This window comes from Apodemus sylvaticus, chromosome 10 (genome assembly GCF_947179515.1).
Source record: "Apodemus sylvaticus chromosome 10, mApoSyl1.1, whole genome shotgun sequence".
In the NCBI taxonomy this organism is placed as follows: Eukaryota; Metazoa; Chordata; class Mammalia; order Rodentia; family Muridae; genus Apodemus; species Apodemus sylvaticus.
Genome location: NC_067481.1, coordinates 64,298,964 through 64,315,777, shown reverse-complemented (window position 1 = coordinate 64,315,777; position 16,814 = coordinate 64,298,964). Strand labels below are relative to the sequence as shown.

General features: G+C 49.9%; 1 protein-coding gene across 6 annotated transcripts in view; it reads right to left on the bottom strand.

Annotated features, from left to right (window-relative positions):
• Pemt (phosphatidylethanolamine N-methyltransferase) overlaps positions 1–16,608 on the bottom strand; it is a 78,570-nt gene extending 61,962 nt beyond the window's left edge. Inside the window, exons 1-3 of one of the 6 annotated variants that reach the window (XM_052194421.1) lie at positions 16,390–16,468; positions 9,687–10,131; positions 2,693–2,800 (exon numbers count right to left, since the gene is read on the bottom strand). In XM_052194421.1, the coding sequence (XP_052050381.1) occupies positions 2,693–2,785 (93 nt within the window). In that variant the 5' untranslated portion in view covers positions 2,786–2,800; positions 9,687–10,131; positions 16,390–16,468. Of the gene's footprint in view, positions 1–2,692; positions 2,801–5,261; positions 5,454–9,285; positions 9,309–9,686; positions 10,132–16,389 lie in introns of those variants that run through there. The other 5 variants (XM_052194425.1, XM_052194426.1, XM_052194424.1 and 2 more) reach the window with 5 other exon arrangements.
• Positions 16,609–16,814: the final 206 nt, after the last annotated feature.

Sequence of the window (16,814 nt, the reverse complement as noted above, 5' to 3'; positions counted from 1 at the left end):
CAGACAGGCCTTCCCTGATTTCCCTTCCTCTCTCCCTCTTACCTGCTTTGTCCCTAAGGGCTTGATTTGTATCTTCACTCGCTCACTGACCTTCCTAGGATGCCACTGTGCCAGGGTCAGGCCCACTCGCTCTTACAGGTACCCTTAATAAGTATCTGGACGATAATAGAGAAATCTCTGAAATGGTTTGGACCTGATTTCAATGTGTCCACTAAAGCCGACGTGCTGGAGGCTTGTTTCCCAGTGTGATGTTGGGAGGATGGGGACCTTAAGAGAGCGAGTGTGAGGTGACCAGATCATGGCAGAGCCCCCAGGTAAGGGAGTGCACTGGTCCTGGAGAACTGTTATTTCTCTTGAGGGTAGATTTTTTATTTAATTTAATTTATTTTTATTTGTTTATATGAGTACACTATAGCTGAGTACACTGTTGCTGTCTTCAGACACACCAAAAGAGGGCATTAGACCCCATTACAGATGGTTGTGAGCCACCACGTGGTTGATGAGAATTGAACTCAGGACCTCTGGAAGAGCATGTGGTGAGCCATCTCTCCAGCCCCTGAGGGTAGATTCTTATAAAGTGAAACAACCCACCCACGCTTGGCCTCTTGTGCATGTGGCCATTTTCTTTTTAGTTCTCCATATTTTAAGTTATTTAGGGAGACAGGATGCTGGCATCAGACTGTCGGGATCCTCCAGAGATGCTGAATTAAACTAACCATCCACCTTCCTTCTACACAGGTCTCAGCACCAATTATCCTGGTGAAGCAGTGGTTCTCAGCCTTCCTAATGCTGTGACCCTTCAGTACAGCTCCCCATGCTGTGTCGACCCAACCATAAGATTCTTTTCGCTGCTACTTCATGGCTGTGATTTTGCTACCGTTATGAATCATGATGTAAGTATATGGTGTGCAACATGTCTGATGTAGTCTCTGTGAAAGGGAGGTTTGACCCCCAAAAGTACTGTAACCCACAGATAAGAACTGCTGTGTTAAAGCAACAGAAAGGAGCTAAACCCTCCTCCAACCCATTGCCCAGGGTGAGGGTGCCGTGCCGTCTTGTCGAGCTGCCAGGCGGAAAGCCTTAGCACCGTGAGCCATGCCCAGGGCTGCGGTCGTGAGATGCTGCACCCCCACTTCCAGCATGCCCCTGCTCACAGGGCAGCTTCCTGTCCCCAGCAAGCTCAGAGCCAGACTTCCAGCTCCTGTCCTCCTGCGTCCAGATGCCACCTCAGCTCCTCCGAGCTGACCCAACCGTAACACGATGCCATTTCTCTCATTCCAAACTGACCATGAAGAACTCACTCATTCTTCCAGTAATGACTACACATCTTCCAAAATGAGGCAAACCAAAAACTTATGACCAAAAAAAAAAAAAAAAAAAAAAAAAAAAAAGGAACCACTTATGATAAATGCATAGACACAAGGCTCTCTCCTTTCCAAATTTGGGCTGTTAGGGCTGTTCCTGTGGATGAAACTCAGCTTCAAAATTACGTGTACAAAGAATACTGCTTCGAGGGTCAGTGGGAGATGAGCAAAGGGAACTTGGACAAAGTATTCCCAATACCCACTGCATTTGGCCCATGGTTCTCCCTGTGCTCAGGCCATACTCTCAGCCTAAGTCTCCTGGAAGAGAGAACACAGGCTCCATCCAGCTATGCAGTTCAGCAACCTCCTGAAGGAGATTCCTGTGCATACCACATCTAATGGAGAGTGAATTGGGCATGAGGTATCTCCTAGCCAAGCCAGAAGCCTCCTTAATGCCCTGTACTAGCTTCCTCTGACTCCCTTAAACCATCAGAAACATTCTTGCATGGCTTAAGATCAGTGTGCCTCCCCATCCCGAGTGTCCTGCAGCCCAGCAGGCTAGCTCCTAGGCATAGGGCAGACTATGGCCGCAGAGCACCATGTGTCTGGCCTTGCCAAAAGAAAGCTATCCGGAACCAGGGCCAGCACTGGCACACTCTAGCAGCACACTCCAAGGCTGTGGTTTCTCAGTTGCAAGGGGAGGTCACAGTGGTCTTGTCTGACCTCTGTACCCCTCCCAGCAGCCCCCTCCTCAGCAGGTCCAGCATGTTCAGGACTACAGGGACAAAACATTCAGAAGGTGGTGGCTCTGTGTCAAGCATCCCTGCCCCCACCCACCAGGTGGAAAAAGACCCAAGCCATAAACCAGATGAAAAGAATACAGTGTTCCACCCTGGTACAGCTGAACTGACAATAGTCTAGGATCAATGCGCTGCTGACACCAAGCACAGTCTTCTATAGACTAGCTCCCGGGCAGTCACAGGGCACCCCAGGCTCTGCCTCAGCGAGCACTCAGGCCTCCATTCCTATTAGTCCTTGTGTCATAAACTCCCAGACAGCCCAGGCCGTCCGGTGAGAAGGCCGGCTGCAGGTGGGGAGGGGGGCCTCCCCCATGCGGCTGTCAGCTGCAGGCTCTTGGGATACCCTAGGTCACCCTGACGCCGGCCCCTTGGCTTCCACGCAGGCAAGAGACACCTCTCACTCAGTGTACACTCACGGAGTGCCACCCTGAGAGAGAAAAAGGGAAGAGGACGGTGACAGGCATGGGAAGGCAGAGAAGAGAGCCACTGTCTAGCCTACTGTCCATGAGTCTGGCTCGCTGGTAGCAGTGATCCCACCACACCAGGCTCACCAGCTAGCCGGCGTGGTGTGAGTGCAATGGTACTCACCACATTCCAGAAGAGCGGGTTGAACACAATGGTGAGCACAGCCGCCACAAAGCTGGGCTCTGTGGGGTCCACGTAACCCAGCAGCCAGCTCATAACGAAGAGATCAGCCTGCAAGGACAGAGCTGCCATCAGCAGGGGGCCTGTCTAGCAACACCCAGAAGCTGCCAGGACCTGTGAGCCCCCAGGATGCAAAGACTTCTGGGAGCATAGGGGAAGCTTGGGATATCCAAGTCGACACAGTCACTGCACTTAAGTCTCATAAAGCAGAAGATAAAAGGCTGAAAACTAGTCAGCTGTGTCAACCGTCATGAGCGTGCTAGGCTAATGGCTGCGGAGGTGCTCATGGGCACTGTATGCAGAGATCTGTGGCTCTGAAGACAGGTCCCCAAGAAAGGGGAGACACCAACGCTGGGTGTGATTGAAATACTCTTGGATGAGGGTTCTCATGAGCCTCAAGGAAAACTCAGGCGGCCAAAACACATGGGAAGAGAAGCTCAGCCTCAGGAGACAGCAGGAAGAGCTAGTGACCGCAGGTAATGGCCACCTCTCCCAGAGCCTGGAGTTGGGGGGACAGCATGATTGCAACTGTGCAAGGAAGTGATTCTACACACAGCATGAAGACAGTGAAGACAGCAGGTAGCACCACTCCCTGCGGCTCACACTAGAAAAGGACAGAAGTCACAGAGACAACCCAGGGCTATGGCTATGGCTCAGTGGTAGAGCACTGCCTAGCATGTACAAAACCTTAAATTCTATGCCCAATACCACCCCCAAAACAAAGTCACAAGATCAACCGAGGTGCCCAACCTAGAGAAATAAGGCATGGGTACCTGTGTGTGTGTGTGTGTGTAGCCCCTAAATCACAAAATCAAACAGCTCCATTTACACATAAAAGGCCTGAAGTGCTTAACCTTTGGGGTGAGCTGTGCTGTGCTGTGCTGTGCTGTGCTGTGCTGTGCTGTGCTTGCTGTGCTGTGTTGTGCTGCGCTGCGCTGCGCTTGCTGTGCTGTGTTGTGCTGCGCTGCGCTGCGCTTGCTGTGTTGTGCTGTGCTGTGCTGTGCTGTGCTTGCTGTGCTGTGCTGTGCTGTGTTGTGCTTGCTGTGCTGTGCTGTGCTGTGCTGTGCTGTGCTGTGCTGTGCAGTGCTGTGCTGTGCTGTGTAGTCTAGGATGCCTCACAGGCCCCGATCCTGGCTTCCACCCAGTGGAGGGTGGCAACTCCTTCCCACTGAAGCAAGCAGAGATGTCTCCAAATGTAAATTAGAAACAAACTCGCTGAGTGGGAGGGAGCTCTGCCCATAGGAGAGGAGAGGGACAGCCAGCCCCTTTCTGCACTAACTTCTTTCCTCAGGCAGGGAGTTCTGCCTCTGGGGGGCGGGGGGGGCGGGGGTGGTACGGGGTGAATATGGCTGGGTCCTTGTGCTCCTCTCTAAACATCTCCAGTTTCCAGTTTAGGAAGGATCTTGAAGGCCCAGAGCATTGATAGTATTGTATTGTCTCCCCCAAATGCAACTGAAATGAAAGTCGCACTAAATTGTAAATGAGGCTTTGTGTTCTCAGACTCTGCTCTCATGGCAAGCTTTGCTGCTTCATTTCAAAGAGTGCTTCTGCACACACACACACACACACACACACACACACACTAGGGGGAGGAGAGGAAATACTGTTCTACATTTGCTAGTAGGCCACACACACAGACCCGCCCAGGGTTGCCTGTCCCTGGGGAGAAGAAAGCATCACGCTCTACCCATGTTCTTACTTCACCCAATAACCGCCTCCTGGGAAGACTCAGCCAGCCAGCCGGAACTGCCCAGTGTGACACAGGGGATACCAGAAAGTCACTAGACATGAAAGGTCTTCCACTGTAGCCTCCCTGCCCCATCAGACCACATTTCTCACCAGGATATGGGCTCAAAAGCAGGCTAAGCATTGGCTAAATACTCAAACCCAGTATTTAGCCACCCATATCTACCAGGGATACACCAAGACCCTTATAGATGCCTACGGTGCAGCTAGCACCAAAAACTTCATGTATTATACTCTTGCTGTCCTAATAGACATGCACCTCTAATAGAAACTCTGTAAACTAGGCACATCAAGAGGTTAATAATAACTATTCATGGCCGGGCGGTGGTGGCGCACGCCTGTAATCCCAGCACTCTGGGAGGCAGAGGCAGGTGGATTTCTGAGTTTGAGGCCAGCCTGGTCTACAGAGTGAGTTCCAGGACAGCCAGGGCTACACAGAGAAACCCTGTCTCGAAAAAACCAAATCCAAAAAAAAAAAAAAAAAAAAGGAACACAAAATAACTATTCATTAACTAGAACCAGAGCTGGACATTGGTGACACACACCTGGGACCAGAACTCAGAAGGCAGAGGCAAGCTGATCTCTATGAGCTGGTCTAGTCTATGAGCTGTTCAGTCTAGTGACAGCCAAGGTCACAAGACTGTCCAGGTCACCCAAGGTTACAAAGTGAGACTGTCTCAAAAAAACAAAAACAAGAGAGGGAGTGGGGGACGGAACTAGAACAAACTAAAATAAGTGGCGCAAATTCTCCCTCCTCTCCACTTACCGTCCTGCTGTGGAGACCACAGCTGCAGGCTACAGGTGCTGGATTGCCCTGCTCAGCAGAAAACAAGCCAATAGCGGTGCGAGCGTGGGAGCAGGGATGTGAAGCACCTTGATGAATTCACCAGATTGCTGATAAATGAATGACAGAGAACCTGCTCAGGAGCCCTCGGGGAGATGGGCCTGAGGCTACAGCCTCATCCCAAGCTGCTGACTGCTCAAAAGCATACAGGGAAACAGCAGGCAAACCTGCCACCCGGGACAAAGTCTCAGGAAGCCCTGGGTGAGACCAGGGCCTCTCAGCACAACTTTTGGGTTGTGGGAAGTAAGGTCATGTGCTCCTAGGGCACACAACACTACTGCAGGAGGAAGCACTGGATCGACCCTCAAAACAGACCATGTGCCTTACAGGAAAAGGAGGGGACTGGAGCTATGTGGCCCTAAAGCTTCTAGAATCTGAGCCCAGCAAGAGAGACAGTCTTTCTTCCCTTTGATAACAGGTATTAAGCATCCCTGATCACAAGGCCCTGAGCTGGGGCCAAGGGCTGCAGAAAAAGAAGAGAGGAATCTGGCCTAGGCACAGGAGTCCTGGCTTGGCCTGACCTCTCCAGTGCATGCTGATCCTACTTCTGTCCGCTGGACCACTTACCCTTCTCCAGCATCCCAAGCCCTCCACCACAGCCTCCCACCACACACTTGGCGCATTCTGTCTAGTCAGTTCTGAGATTCCTTATGTAACCACTCCACCCATTTCCTACGCTCACCATCGAGGTACTGAAAGCTCCCCCAGGGCACAGCAAAGGACTTTACAAGCTCCTAGCTTCCGCTTCTCTTCTGAGCCCTCCTAGACGGCAGCTCTCCTCTGCTGGCCACCCTCACTCATACCTCCTCATCTACATTTGGCTCACTCAGCATAGCATGCCAGCAGGTGGGCCCCATATCTCCCCACAGAGTGGACCTTTTTACAGCCTTACCTGCTACCCATCCCTTCACAAAGGCTCTGCGCATGCTGGGAATACCATCTGTCCCTTTGTACACTGAACAAACTTCTGCACATCCCTCAAGACCCAAATAGAACAGTCCCCTACTTCTGACCAAGGCACTCTATGGTATTCCTGGAGTTCAGCCTTCATGATTATCTGATCATTGTCCCTGTCTTGCAGCTGCTTCTCAGGCTAAGGACCATTCATTGATCTTGGTGTCTCCATTTCTGACTGCCAAGGCTGGCAGAAAGCAAATATTTGCTAAGTGAACAGAAGCCCTTCTTTCATCATCAATAACATTTGAAGGCTAATGGTCATCTCCAAGGGGCTCAGTGGCTGAACCACAGTGTGGCCTCCTCTAGTCTGGCTTTGGAAAGAGACAAGAAATTGCCAAAGCAGCCCCTGGAGGGAGTTTTGCAAGCCACTGGACAACTGGGGAGCCAACATGACTAACAGGCCCCTCTGGACATTGAGGCATGGCTTCTTGTAAGACCACAAGACCTGGGCTCACCAGCTACCCAGACACTTTGCTTCAAAGATATATATGTCTCCAGGGCTAAAAGATGAAGCAATGCTTTAGAATAGTTGGTAGAGGTGAAATGCCAAGGGAGAGGGAGAGGAGGGACTTCCCAAAGCAATTTGACATCCTCAGGTGGGGCCTATTTGCTCCTAGGTATGCAAGTTAGGGATGAAGGAGGGCAGGGAGGACACCAGTGGGAGGACCAGCAGTCCCGAGGCTCTAGCCTGGCCTGAATCCACCACCCATTTTCCCTTGCAGTCTACTCCCCTACCTGTGGTCCCCCTCGGGCTGGTCTCCTTGCAGCTCCCCCAGGAGGACATTCTAGGCCAACAAGTACTAGAGACCCTAAGTGTACTGCATGTGAATGCACACCCATACATATGCAAATCAAATAAACAACTGTCATTTGTAAAAAGTAAGCTCAGCATATTAGGGAAGGAAGGTGGAGGAGGGGTTCCTGGAGGAGAGAACAGTTTGCCCTTGCAGTGGGAACCCTCCCCTTCGCCGTAACCTCCAGAGAGAGAATGTTCTCACAGTCTTGAAAGGATTGTCAAGACTTCAACTCAATGTCATTGTCACAGTGCTGAGCAGCATGAAGGGAGCCTGTCCTAGTATAGGATGTTAAAGACCAAAACGTGACCAGGCCTGAGAGCATTCCTAGGGCCCATTACCAAGGTCAGGGAACTGAGGTCTAAAAGAGGACGTATCCCTGAGCCCACCAAGGTGAGACAGCCAGGCTTGGAGAAACCTGCAGAGCCCATGCTCTGAGGGCCAGGACCAGCATGGTCCTTCTGGATCCTAGGCAGGAAACCCTGTAAGATGTGGACTTCAGCCACCAGGGGAGGGCCCACCAGCCACAGCACACAGGAATATAAGAGTTCCTGGATGCTGGATCCCCAGCATGAGATGGGTAAAGCGAGCAGTGAATCACATGCTTCTCTCCTGCTTTGTGAGAGCTAAGACAAAGGAAGAAAACTGAGAAGACACTCAAAGATCAGCTAGTTAGCACGGCTGAACCTGCAAAAGCCGGCATCTGTCCGTCTCTCAGTTAGAGCCAAAGTGATCCAATCCAGAATATGACCACACAACCAGGTCCCAGTGCCCTGGTCAGCCTGCCTCAGCAGGTGGGGAGAGTTCATCTGGAAGCCAGGTCACCTTGAGGGTTACTGTTGCCTGGAGAGGTAGCTGCTTCACAGGAGAGAGTGACTAATGCTGCGCAGGAATTAGAAGCAGAGGAACATGCTCTCCACACCTGAGACATGGCGCCCTTCCCAAAGCCCACTCAAAACTGGATTAGCTGAAATTAACCCCAAATCCTTCTGACATGAACAGAGAAGCCATGCCTCTTTCCCCTACGTCCTGCCTCTCAGCCAGTGTCAGATGCTCCACGTGAGCCACCTCAGTAAAGGGGGGGAGGGGGGCTCCCAGTCCCGACCTCCTTCAGGAGGCCTGACTCCTAAGTTCTCGCTCGAGGTCAGGGGCCTAGTGGAGGCTAAAGAGAAAATCAACCTACCAGAACCAGAAGGAAATGGGAGCCGGGCTCCAGGGACAGCTCAGGTCACCCGTCCTTGGTGACGAACTCAGCTGCAGAACCCCCACAGGCTGGCTGGAAGGAGGCACATAGCAGGTCTACCACACTGGGCACCTGGACACACTTCAGAGCAACGTCCTGTCACTAGGGAATGATTTGCAGGGGGTCAACAACACCCAGGGTGCAAGCCACATTGTGACATCCAAACAAACAGCAAGAGTGCAGGACAGTCAGAGTTACATTGATCACCTGAAAGTATGACGTGCACCATACACAGCAAAAGATAAAAGGACACAGTGGGGCTGTCTCGGAACAGGGACAGGCTCCTTCAGCCCATACAGTGGCCCTCTGCAGTCGCATACCCTTCCCCCTCTTCCCAGCTGTTCCGGTGTCCAGGAATTGCCAGCAGATCCAGGAACATTCGCTGGGCAATTCCACAAGAGCCCTGTGCCCTGAAAGACAGAAACAAGGCACTGGGGCCTCTCTACCTAGGTCTACACTCCCAAGAGGAGGAGGCACCACGTTTACTATTGAGGCAACATTAGTACATCCCTTCTGCCCCATTTCACACACTGTGTCCTGCCTGGACCTGAGGAAGGAGCGGTTAAGGGCAGAGCTCTGTCCTCCTCCTGACGCCCACAGAACTCACCAGGACCAATCTGAAGCCAGGTTCCTGAACCGAAGTGGGTTAACAAGAATGGCCACCCAAGACTGTCCCCGGACAGAGTGAAGAGCAGATGTGAAATGCAGATGTGAAATGCAGATGTAAAGGCATATCAGGATACACAGGGCTGCCCGGTGGCAAGCCACCTGGACTCTTTAACTTCTGTTACCCCCTAAGTAAGAAATACACATGTGTCCCCTCTCACCCTCTCGGCAGGCATATGTCCTAAAGCAAGAACCAGAAGACACTGACCCAGCGACATTCGGTAAAAAAAAAAAAAAAAATACAAGTTTCAGGCTGTCAGGCAAGGCTCAGTGACAGAGTGCTCACCAGCCACGTTCGAGGGTCCTAGGTCCATCCCCAGTAATGAGGAGACGGAAGCTGCAGCTGTGCCTTCCCTCTCGCCTTTTCAGGTAGGTGGATGGTTCCTTCATTGACTCTTCGCAGATCATGAGTTCCAAGTGGCAGGCTGGCTCCTTTATAGCAGCATAAAGTCTTCCCAGGGGGGCACGTGACAAGGACCTGACCCCCACCTCCTAAACCACCTCTGCTGAGTCCCTCATGAGTGGTAGATGTGGTTCTGCAATCTCCCAGCATGTTCTTTCTCACAGACTTACCCAGCCATGTCACACCAGCTTAGAGGTAGAGGGCAGGTAACAGCAGTAGGGGGGCAGTAAAAAACATCCCAGTGTGCATGAAGGAGGGCATATGAAGCTGAAGAGGAAACTTACGGGTTCTTTGGAAAGTCAGTTGTGTTGGATGGTGTTTTGCTAACACAGACACATGAAGGAACTTTTCACTGAAGCAAACCCAGGTGAAAGGATGGATGTTCTGCTAAAGCAAGCTCGTGAAAGGGCACATGAAGGATTCTTGGATAAAGCATGCGTGCATTGGTCTACCTTACACTGAGTAGTTGAACTCTGTTTGTTGAGACTCCATAGAGAGAAATGCACCAAAAACTTTCTAGTGGTGTGTTGTGGCTTCTTGCCACTTCCACAGACTTAGACTGATTGGCAGAGTGATGTCAGCTGGGACAGACTCCCATGCTGAGGCGAGACCCGCGGAGGACACGTGATGTTTGGAGGGAGTATAAATAGAGCTGAACGGATGATGGCGGAGGTTGAGCTTGGCTGGCTGGCAGAGCTTGCGGGGTCTCTCATCTTCCGCTGCTCCTCCCTGCTAAGAGATGTACAGCTGAGAACTCCCGGCATTCCTGGTGATCCAAATCCCTCCTGCTGACTCGTGCTGGTTCAGCTGAGGCCTAGTTGTTCCTGCTAGGTCATGCCACTGATGCTGCTGTCCCAACACTACAGAACTGGAGTGCTGGTATATCCGCGAAGTGTTTGCGAGTAGATCAGAGTAGCCACTGCTGATCTATGAACAGAACTGCTGATTTCCTGATAACACAGATGGGAGCAGCTCCAAACAGCCATTTCTAAACAGGTCCACTTTCCCTCCCCGCTCCCCCTGCTCCCAGTATCCTTTCTTTTCCACTACCTCTGGTAGGTTGTGGGCTAGAAGGAGGTTAACACATTTAAGAACCATCATTAAAAGTAGGCATTGAAAAAATTAAAGTTACATGAAGCATCAACCCTAGCTGAAGATCGATTGTCAGCTGATGAAGCTTAAGAAGGGAAGGCCCCTCTCCTTTGAAGCCATGGCTGCTGGTAGGTTGTCCACACCCCAATGGAAAGCCACGCACCCATGTGCATACAGAAAGCATTAACTGGACTCAAGGTGTTATTAATAGCATTAAGACATTAAGTGGGGAGGGAGATGGGATGGAAGGCACTAGAGTGAGTTAGAGGGAAATAGCAATGGATAGATATGATGAAAATACATTATATAAATGTATGAAACTTCAAAGAATAAAAAAAATTTAAATTTTTGAAGAATTAAAAAGGGCTTGTTCATGGATAAAAGAGCTTGCCAGCTAAGCCTGGCACTCAAAATTCAATACCTCCAAAAGTTGTCCTCTGTCCTAAACATACACACATACACACACACACACACACACACCAAACTTACTAAAGCATAGAAGTTTTTCTAAACCAGAATAGAATTAAATGAGAAAATAGTAACAAAGAAATTTAGACAAGATACAAACAGGAAATTTCAAAGGAAGTTTTAAACTACTTTGTGTATCAAGGTCAAATACGATGTATCAGAAACTGTGCGGTGCAGCCAAGACTGAGCATAGAAAGAAACAGTTTATAACAGCATGGAAGTCTCAAATCAGGGATGGAAACATTGCCCTGAAGAAAACCAAACTGAGTGAAACAAAGGAGAGAAGACACAAGTTAACAGCTCCTGCCTGCCTTCAACCTGAGAAAGGAGCAGCTTGAGATTCTGTCGCCTAGGATGGGAGCCAGCATGCCAGCCTCCCACCACTACGGGGCTAGCATCCCTTAGAACCAGGAGACAAAATAAGCCCTGCCTTCCCAGAAGGAGATAGGGATGGAATGGGGCAGTTACCAGCAGTCCAATGAAAGGATTGTTCCTACAAACCTAACACATTAAAATGATAGTAAGAAAACATTAGAAACTACTTTATGCCCATAAATTCAACAATGAATATGAAATGCACCTTTCCTTGTGAAAGATACCTTGTGAAAGGTACCAAAATTCATTCAAGAAGAAACAGTAGTGCGCCTGTGTGTGGGGGGGAGTGATCTCATAGTTTAAAATCTTTTTTTTACATTTTATTTATTTAATGTATGTATGAGTGCCCTGATGCATATACATCCTCCTGCCTGCAGAGGGCATCAGATCCCCTTATAGATGGTTGTGAGCCATCTATGGTTGCTGGGAATTGAACTCAGGACTTCTGGAAGAGCAACCAGTGTGCTTAACCACTGAGCCATCTTTCCAGCCCAGAGTTTAAAATCTTAAAAGAATAAAGTAAAATTTCCAAGTCTCATGGTTTTACTGGATAAAGTCTACCAAAGACGTAAGGAAATAATACCAGTTCTATAAGATCACTTCTAGGATATGCAATAGGAGGAACTGTTTCCCATATGCTCTATAAGACCAGCAATACCTTAATACTAAAACTAGATGAAGATATCACACGGAAAATAAAAGCCACACTTCTCATTAGCACTGCAGTGAAAATCTCCAAACCAGGACTAACCATTACCCTAAGAGGCTTAGAAAAGCTCCACATGTGGGCAGGCTTCTCAGCTTCAGCACACAGCTGCCAGGCAGAGGGGTAGAAGGATTTCAGGCTGTGAGGTAAGACAGGAGGACTTCTTGCCCCCACAGGAAGATGTTTAAACTAAACACAAAAGTAAGACTGCAGTAACGGCCAAGCAGGCTAGCGGGTATCTGGCTAAGGACCTGTTCTTAAGCACTGGGCTGCTCAAACTGCACAACAGCCACCAGCAACAGAAATCCATGATATTTCACATAGTGAAATATCCTTATGTACAGCTGTCATAGTCAGGGTTTCTATTCCTGCACAAACATCATGACCAAGAAGCAAGTTGGGGAGGAAAGGGATTATTCAGCTTACACTTCCATCCAGTCAGGACTGGAACTCAAGCAGGTCAGGAAGCAGGAGCTGATGCAGAAGCCATGGAGGGATGTTCCTTACTGGCTTGCTTCCCCTGGCTTGCTCAGCCTGCTCTCTTATAGAACCCAAGAGCACCAGCCCAGAGGTGGTACCACCCACAAGGGGCCCTCCCACCTTGATCATTAATTGAGAAAATGCCCCACAGCTGGATCTCATGGAGGCACTTCCCCAACTGAAGCTCCTTTCTCTGTGATAACTCCAGCCTGTGTCAAGTTGACACACAAAACCAGCCAGTACAACACCTAATAATCAAATACAGACATCCCTCAGTGTCCACCAAGAACTGCTTCCAGAACCCGCTGCAGACACTGACACCCTAGGAAACTGAAGCTCGAGTTAAATGGCATAATGTCTGCCCAGCATCTCTGCATCATCGCAGGTTCTAAACCCTAACACAACAGCAACTCTGTATAGATGCTACTGCTATATGCTCAGGGAATGGCATCATGAAGAAAAATTTGTTCGTGTGTGTGTGTATGTGTGTGTGTGTGTGTGTGTGTGTGTGTGTGTGTGCACGCGCACACACACAATTTTTTTTTCATCCAGATAAGGTAATATGCAGATAAGGAAACTTCAGATATGAAGGTAATTATATATTGGGAAAATCATTTTTGTTTTGTGTGTTTAGGGTGGTACATGTGGATTGGCTTTAAGTGTCTTCCTCTATGCTTTCTACTTTTTGAGGTGGGCTCTCTCCCTGACTCTGGAGCTCACCAACTTGGCTACCCTGGCTGGCCAGAGAGCCCCAGAAGCCCTCATATCTCCACCTTCCCAGCATCAGGGCTCCAGGAGCACATGCTGCACACGGGCTGGTCAGTGAGCCCCAGGGCTTAGCCTATGTATGTCCACCTCTCCGGCACCAGGATTACAGGTGCTATGGCTACACCTAGCCTTTATGTGGATGCTGAGGATCTGAACTCAGATCCTCAAGTGTGCACAGCAAGCACACACTCTACTGAATAGGCCATCTATTCAGTGGGCCCTCTTTCATATGTCTCTTTAAATAATGTGGATACTAAAAAATGTATTGCTTTTGTTGGCAGAGATGATGGGAATGAGAGTCAGGGCCGTGAACATGTTAGGCAAGTCACATTAGGCAAGTGCTCTCTCATCGCTGAGGCCCCCTGCCCCTGGAAATTATGTATGGGACACACAACCCTTCCATTAGACTACATTGAGAACCTCAGCTCAGGTGTCCATGGGGGAAGAAAAACTTTGACATTCTCTTTGGCCAAGGTCTAACACATCTTACCAAGATTTAGACAGAGGAAGCTCTCCTGCATAACAAAACCTTAATGTGTGTAACGGCTGCAGTAGTTCGAATGCGAATGGCCCCCACAGCCACTCTCAAGCATGTTTGTAGAACTCTTTGTGAAGGATTAGGAGGTACAGCCTTGCTAGAGGAGGTGTGTCCCTGGGATCAAGCTCTGAGGCTTCAAAAGCCCATCCCATGCCCAGTTTATTCTCTCTGCCTCCTACTTGTGGATCGCGCTCTGTCACTAGCCGGGCAGTGGTGGCGCACACCTTTAATCCCAGCACTTGGGAGGCAGAGGCAGGCGAATTTCTGAGTTTGAGGCCAGCCTGGTCTACAGAGTGAGTTCCAGGACAGCCAGGACTACACAGAGAAACCCTGTCTCAAAAAATACCCAAAAAAAAAAAAAAAAAAAAAAAAAAGAACTCAGCCACTGCTCCAGAGTCATGCCTGCCTGCTGCCACATACCCCACCATGGTCATAGATTCTAACCTTCTGAAGATACAAATAGACTCTTCTATAAAGTGATTGGGTCATGTGTCTTATCACAGCAATAATAAAGTCACTGGGGGCTGGAGAGATGGCTCAGTGGTTAAGAGCACTGACTGCTCTTCTGAAGGTCCTGAGTTCAAATCCCAGCAATCACATGGTGGCTCACAACCATCCGTAATGAGATCTGATGCCCTCTTCTGGGGTGTCTGAAGACAGCTACAGTATACTTGCATATAATGAATAAATGAATCTTTGAAAAAATATAAAGTCACTAAGACAGTGATGTTATTGCTTTTATTTTATTTTATTAAGAAAAATCTCTTGGAGGTGCTGGAGGGATGGCTAAATGGTTAAGCACTGGCTGCTCTTCCAGAGGTCCTGAGTTCCATTCCCAACACTCACAGGACTCACAGCCATCTATAACTGTAGTCCCATGGGATCCAATGCTCTCTTCTGATGTGCAAATATAAATACAGACAAACATTCACCCGCACACATAAAGTACATAAATAAATCTGAAAGAGAGGGAGAGAGAGGGAGAGGGAGAGGGAGAGAGAGAGAGAGGGAGAGGGAGAGAGAGAGAGAGAATGAGAGTGTTCCTTGGAAACAGGAAGCTCAAGTGTGCTGACCAGGCTGTGATAGAAAAAACACAGTGTTATTCAACAAAGGTCATCCTGACCTATCTCTTGAAACAGCCCTGGCCCTCCAGCTGTCTGAGACTGAGCACTGGGACTGAGTGGGAAGGAGGACCGGAAGGCTTCACACCCAGGAAGGCACCCCAGCCAGGAAGACTTCTTGTCTCTTGGCTCTAGACCTATAAAGCAGGCCTCGTTTCCATCACCCTGGGGTAAGCCAGGAACCCTTGGGTGGTGCTACAAATGCCCCCCTGCATTCTAGCTTGTCCCCACACATCTTCCCCATTCCCAAGTTCAAGGTTACCCAGCACTCTTGCCTTAGGTGATACAGTAGGTTAGAGAGCATGATTCAAAGGAGCGGAAGCTTGTGTAACACTTGTCTCACATGCCCGAAAAATAAAGGGGGTAGTGAGGACAGCATAGGGGGAGGGGAGGCCTGCCTTGCACAAAGGCTGAGATGCACTTAGGACTTGCCAGGCATCAAACCGGATGGAGGATATGCTTCAATAACAAACATTCGAAAGGAGAAAACTCTCCAACGTCCACTGCCCATCCATCCACCTTACTGGCCTTCGTGCCCCAGTGGGTAACTGTCTCCTGTCCCTTCCTGTGTGCCTGCTGTCCCTCCACCAGAAGTCCCACCCCAATTATCACTCACTGCTTATAATTCCATCCCTCCCTGGCACCCAAGGCTGCTTCTCTTCACCTGATGCTCTATAAAACAGTTTTCCTCTCCTTCCAAAAACTACTTCTATGCCTGTAGTCTCCTTTGGTGAACGAGAGCTCAGTGGTAACCAGCCCTGTCTGTCCCAGACACTGGACCTCAGCAGTCTCTTTGTGATACTGATTATATCTGTGAATAAATGAGTACTGTGCACACTGAACAATGAAAACAGGGAATAAATGAAGTGCATTCATTTATTCCAGGCTGCTTCTGGCAGAGATCTTAGGCTCTGTGAAGTATGACTGGTACAAAGGAGGGAACACGCAGGAGAGGAGAATCAGATAGGATCAGCAGCCTAGGGAGATGCCTGTGAGTCTGAGGTAGTCAGTGAGATCGAACCAGGTCCTAAGGTGTCACTAGGCGTCCGGACACACATCCACACAGCAGGCGCTCAAATTAGTAGTTAGCTGCCTACTCTCAACTCCCACTCACATTCTGGTCATCCACGTAAAATTGACTACACAACTCCTGGAATTCACATGCAAAAACCCCAAACTCACACAGCCCTACACAATCACAGACATAGGTTATACCACCCAAGCCACGACAAACTGAGATGACACAATTCACGCACCCTCCCCCTGCCCCTTAAACCCCACCACTATTGCTACCACCAATCGCGCGTGCGCCCCTTCCTTCAGACTCCGCCCAGCCCATCGTTGCTTGGGAACAGGGTAGTCCCGCCCATCAAGCGTTGAAGGCGGTGCCGGCCAGCTCCCGCTTTTACCCAACCCCTCTCTGTAAAGTGGAGCTGTACCTGCCTGAGGTCGATATTGCCGAGGCCTCCACAACAGTCGTGCCCCGCCACCGAGCTGCTGATAAGTGCAGTTGCCGGGCTCGTATTTTCTTCCATCACGCGAGCCCCCTCGGGAGGTGCCACGTGGGGACCTCGCCCCACCGCATGGCCGGAGAGCGGGCCCCTTGGCATTTAGGGAAGCGCGGCCGGCGGGCCGGGAGGCTTTCCTGGTGTCCTTAACGTCTACTGGCCTTCTGGGAAATGTAGTTTCCAGACCCTGCCTCGTGGGGCGCACTTCCATGTCTCAGGAAGCGGAGAACTACAAGTCCCAGAGCACTATTGGAGAGAGGGACTGTGGCAAGGTCCCTTAGACTGAGGCTCCTACCCTGCTACTTTGGGGCCAGTGTATTGCCCCCCACTCTTCAGCTTAGCTCGCTTACCACTGA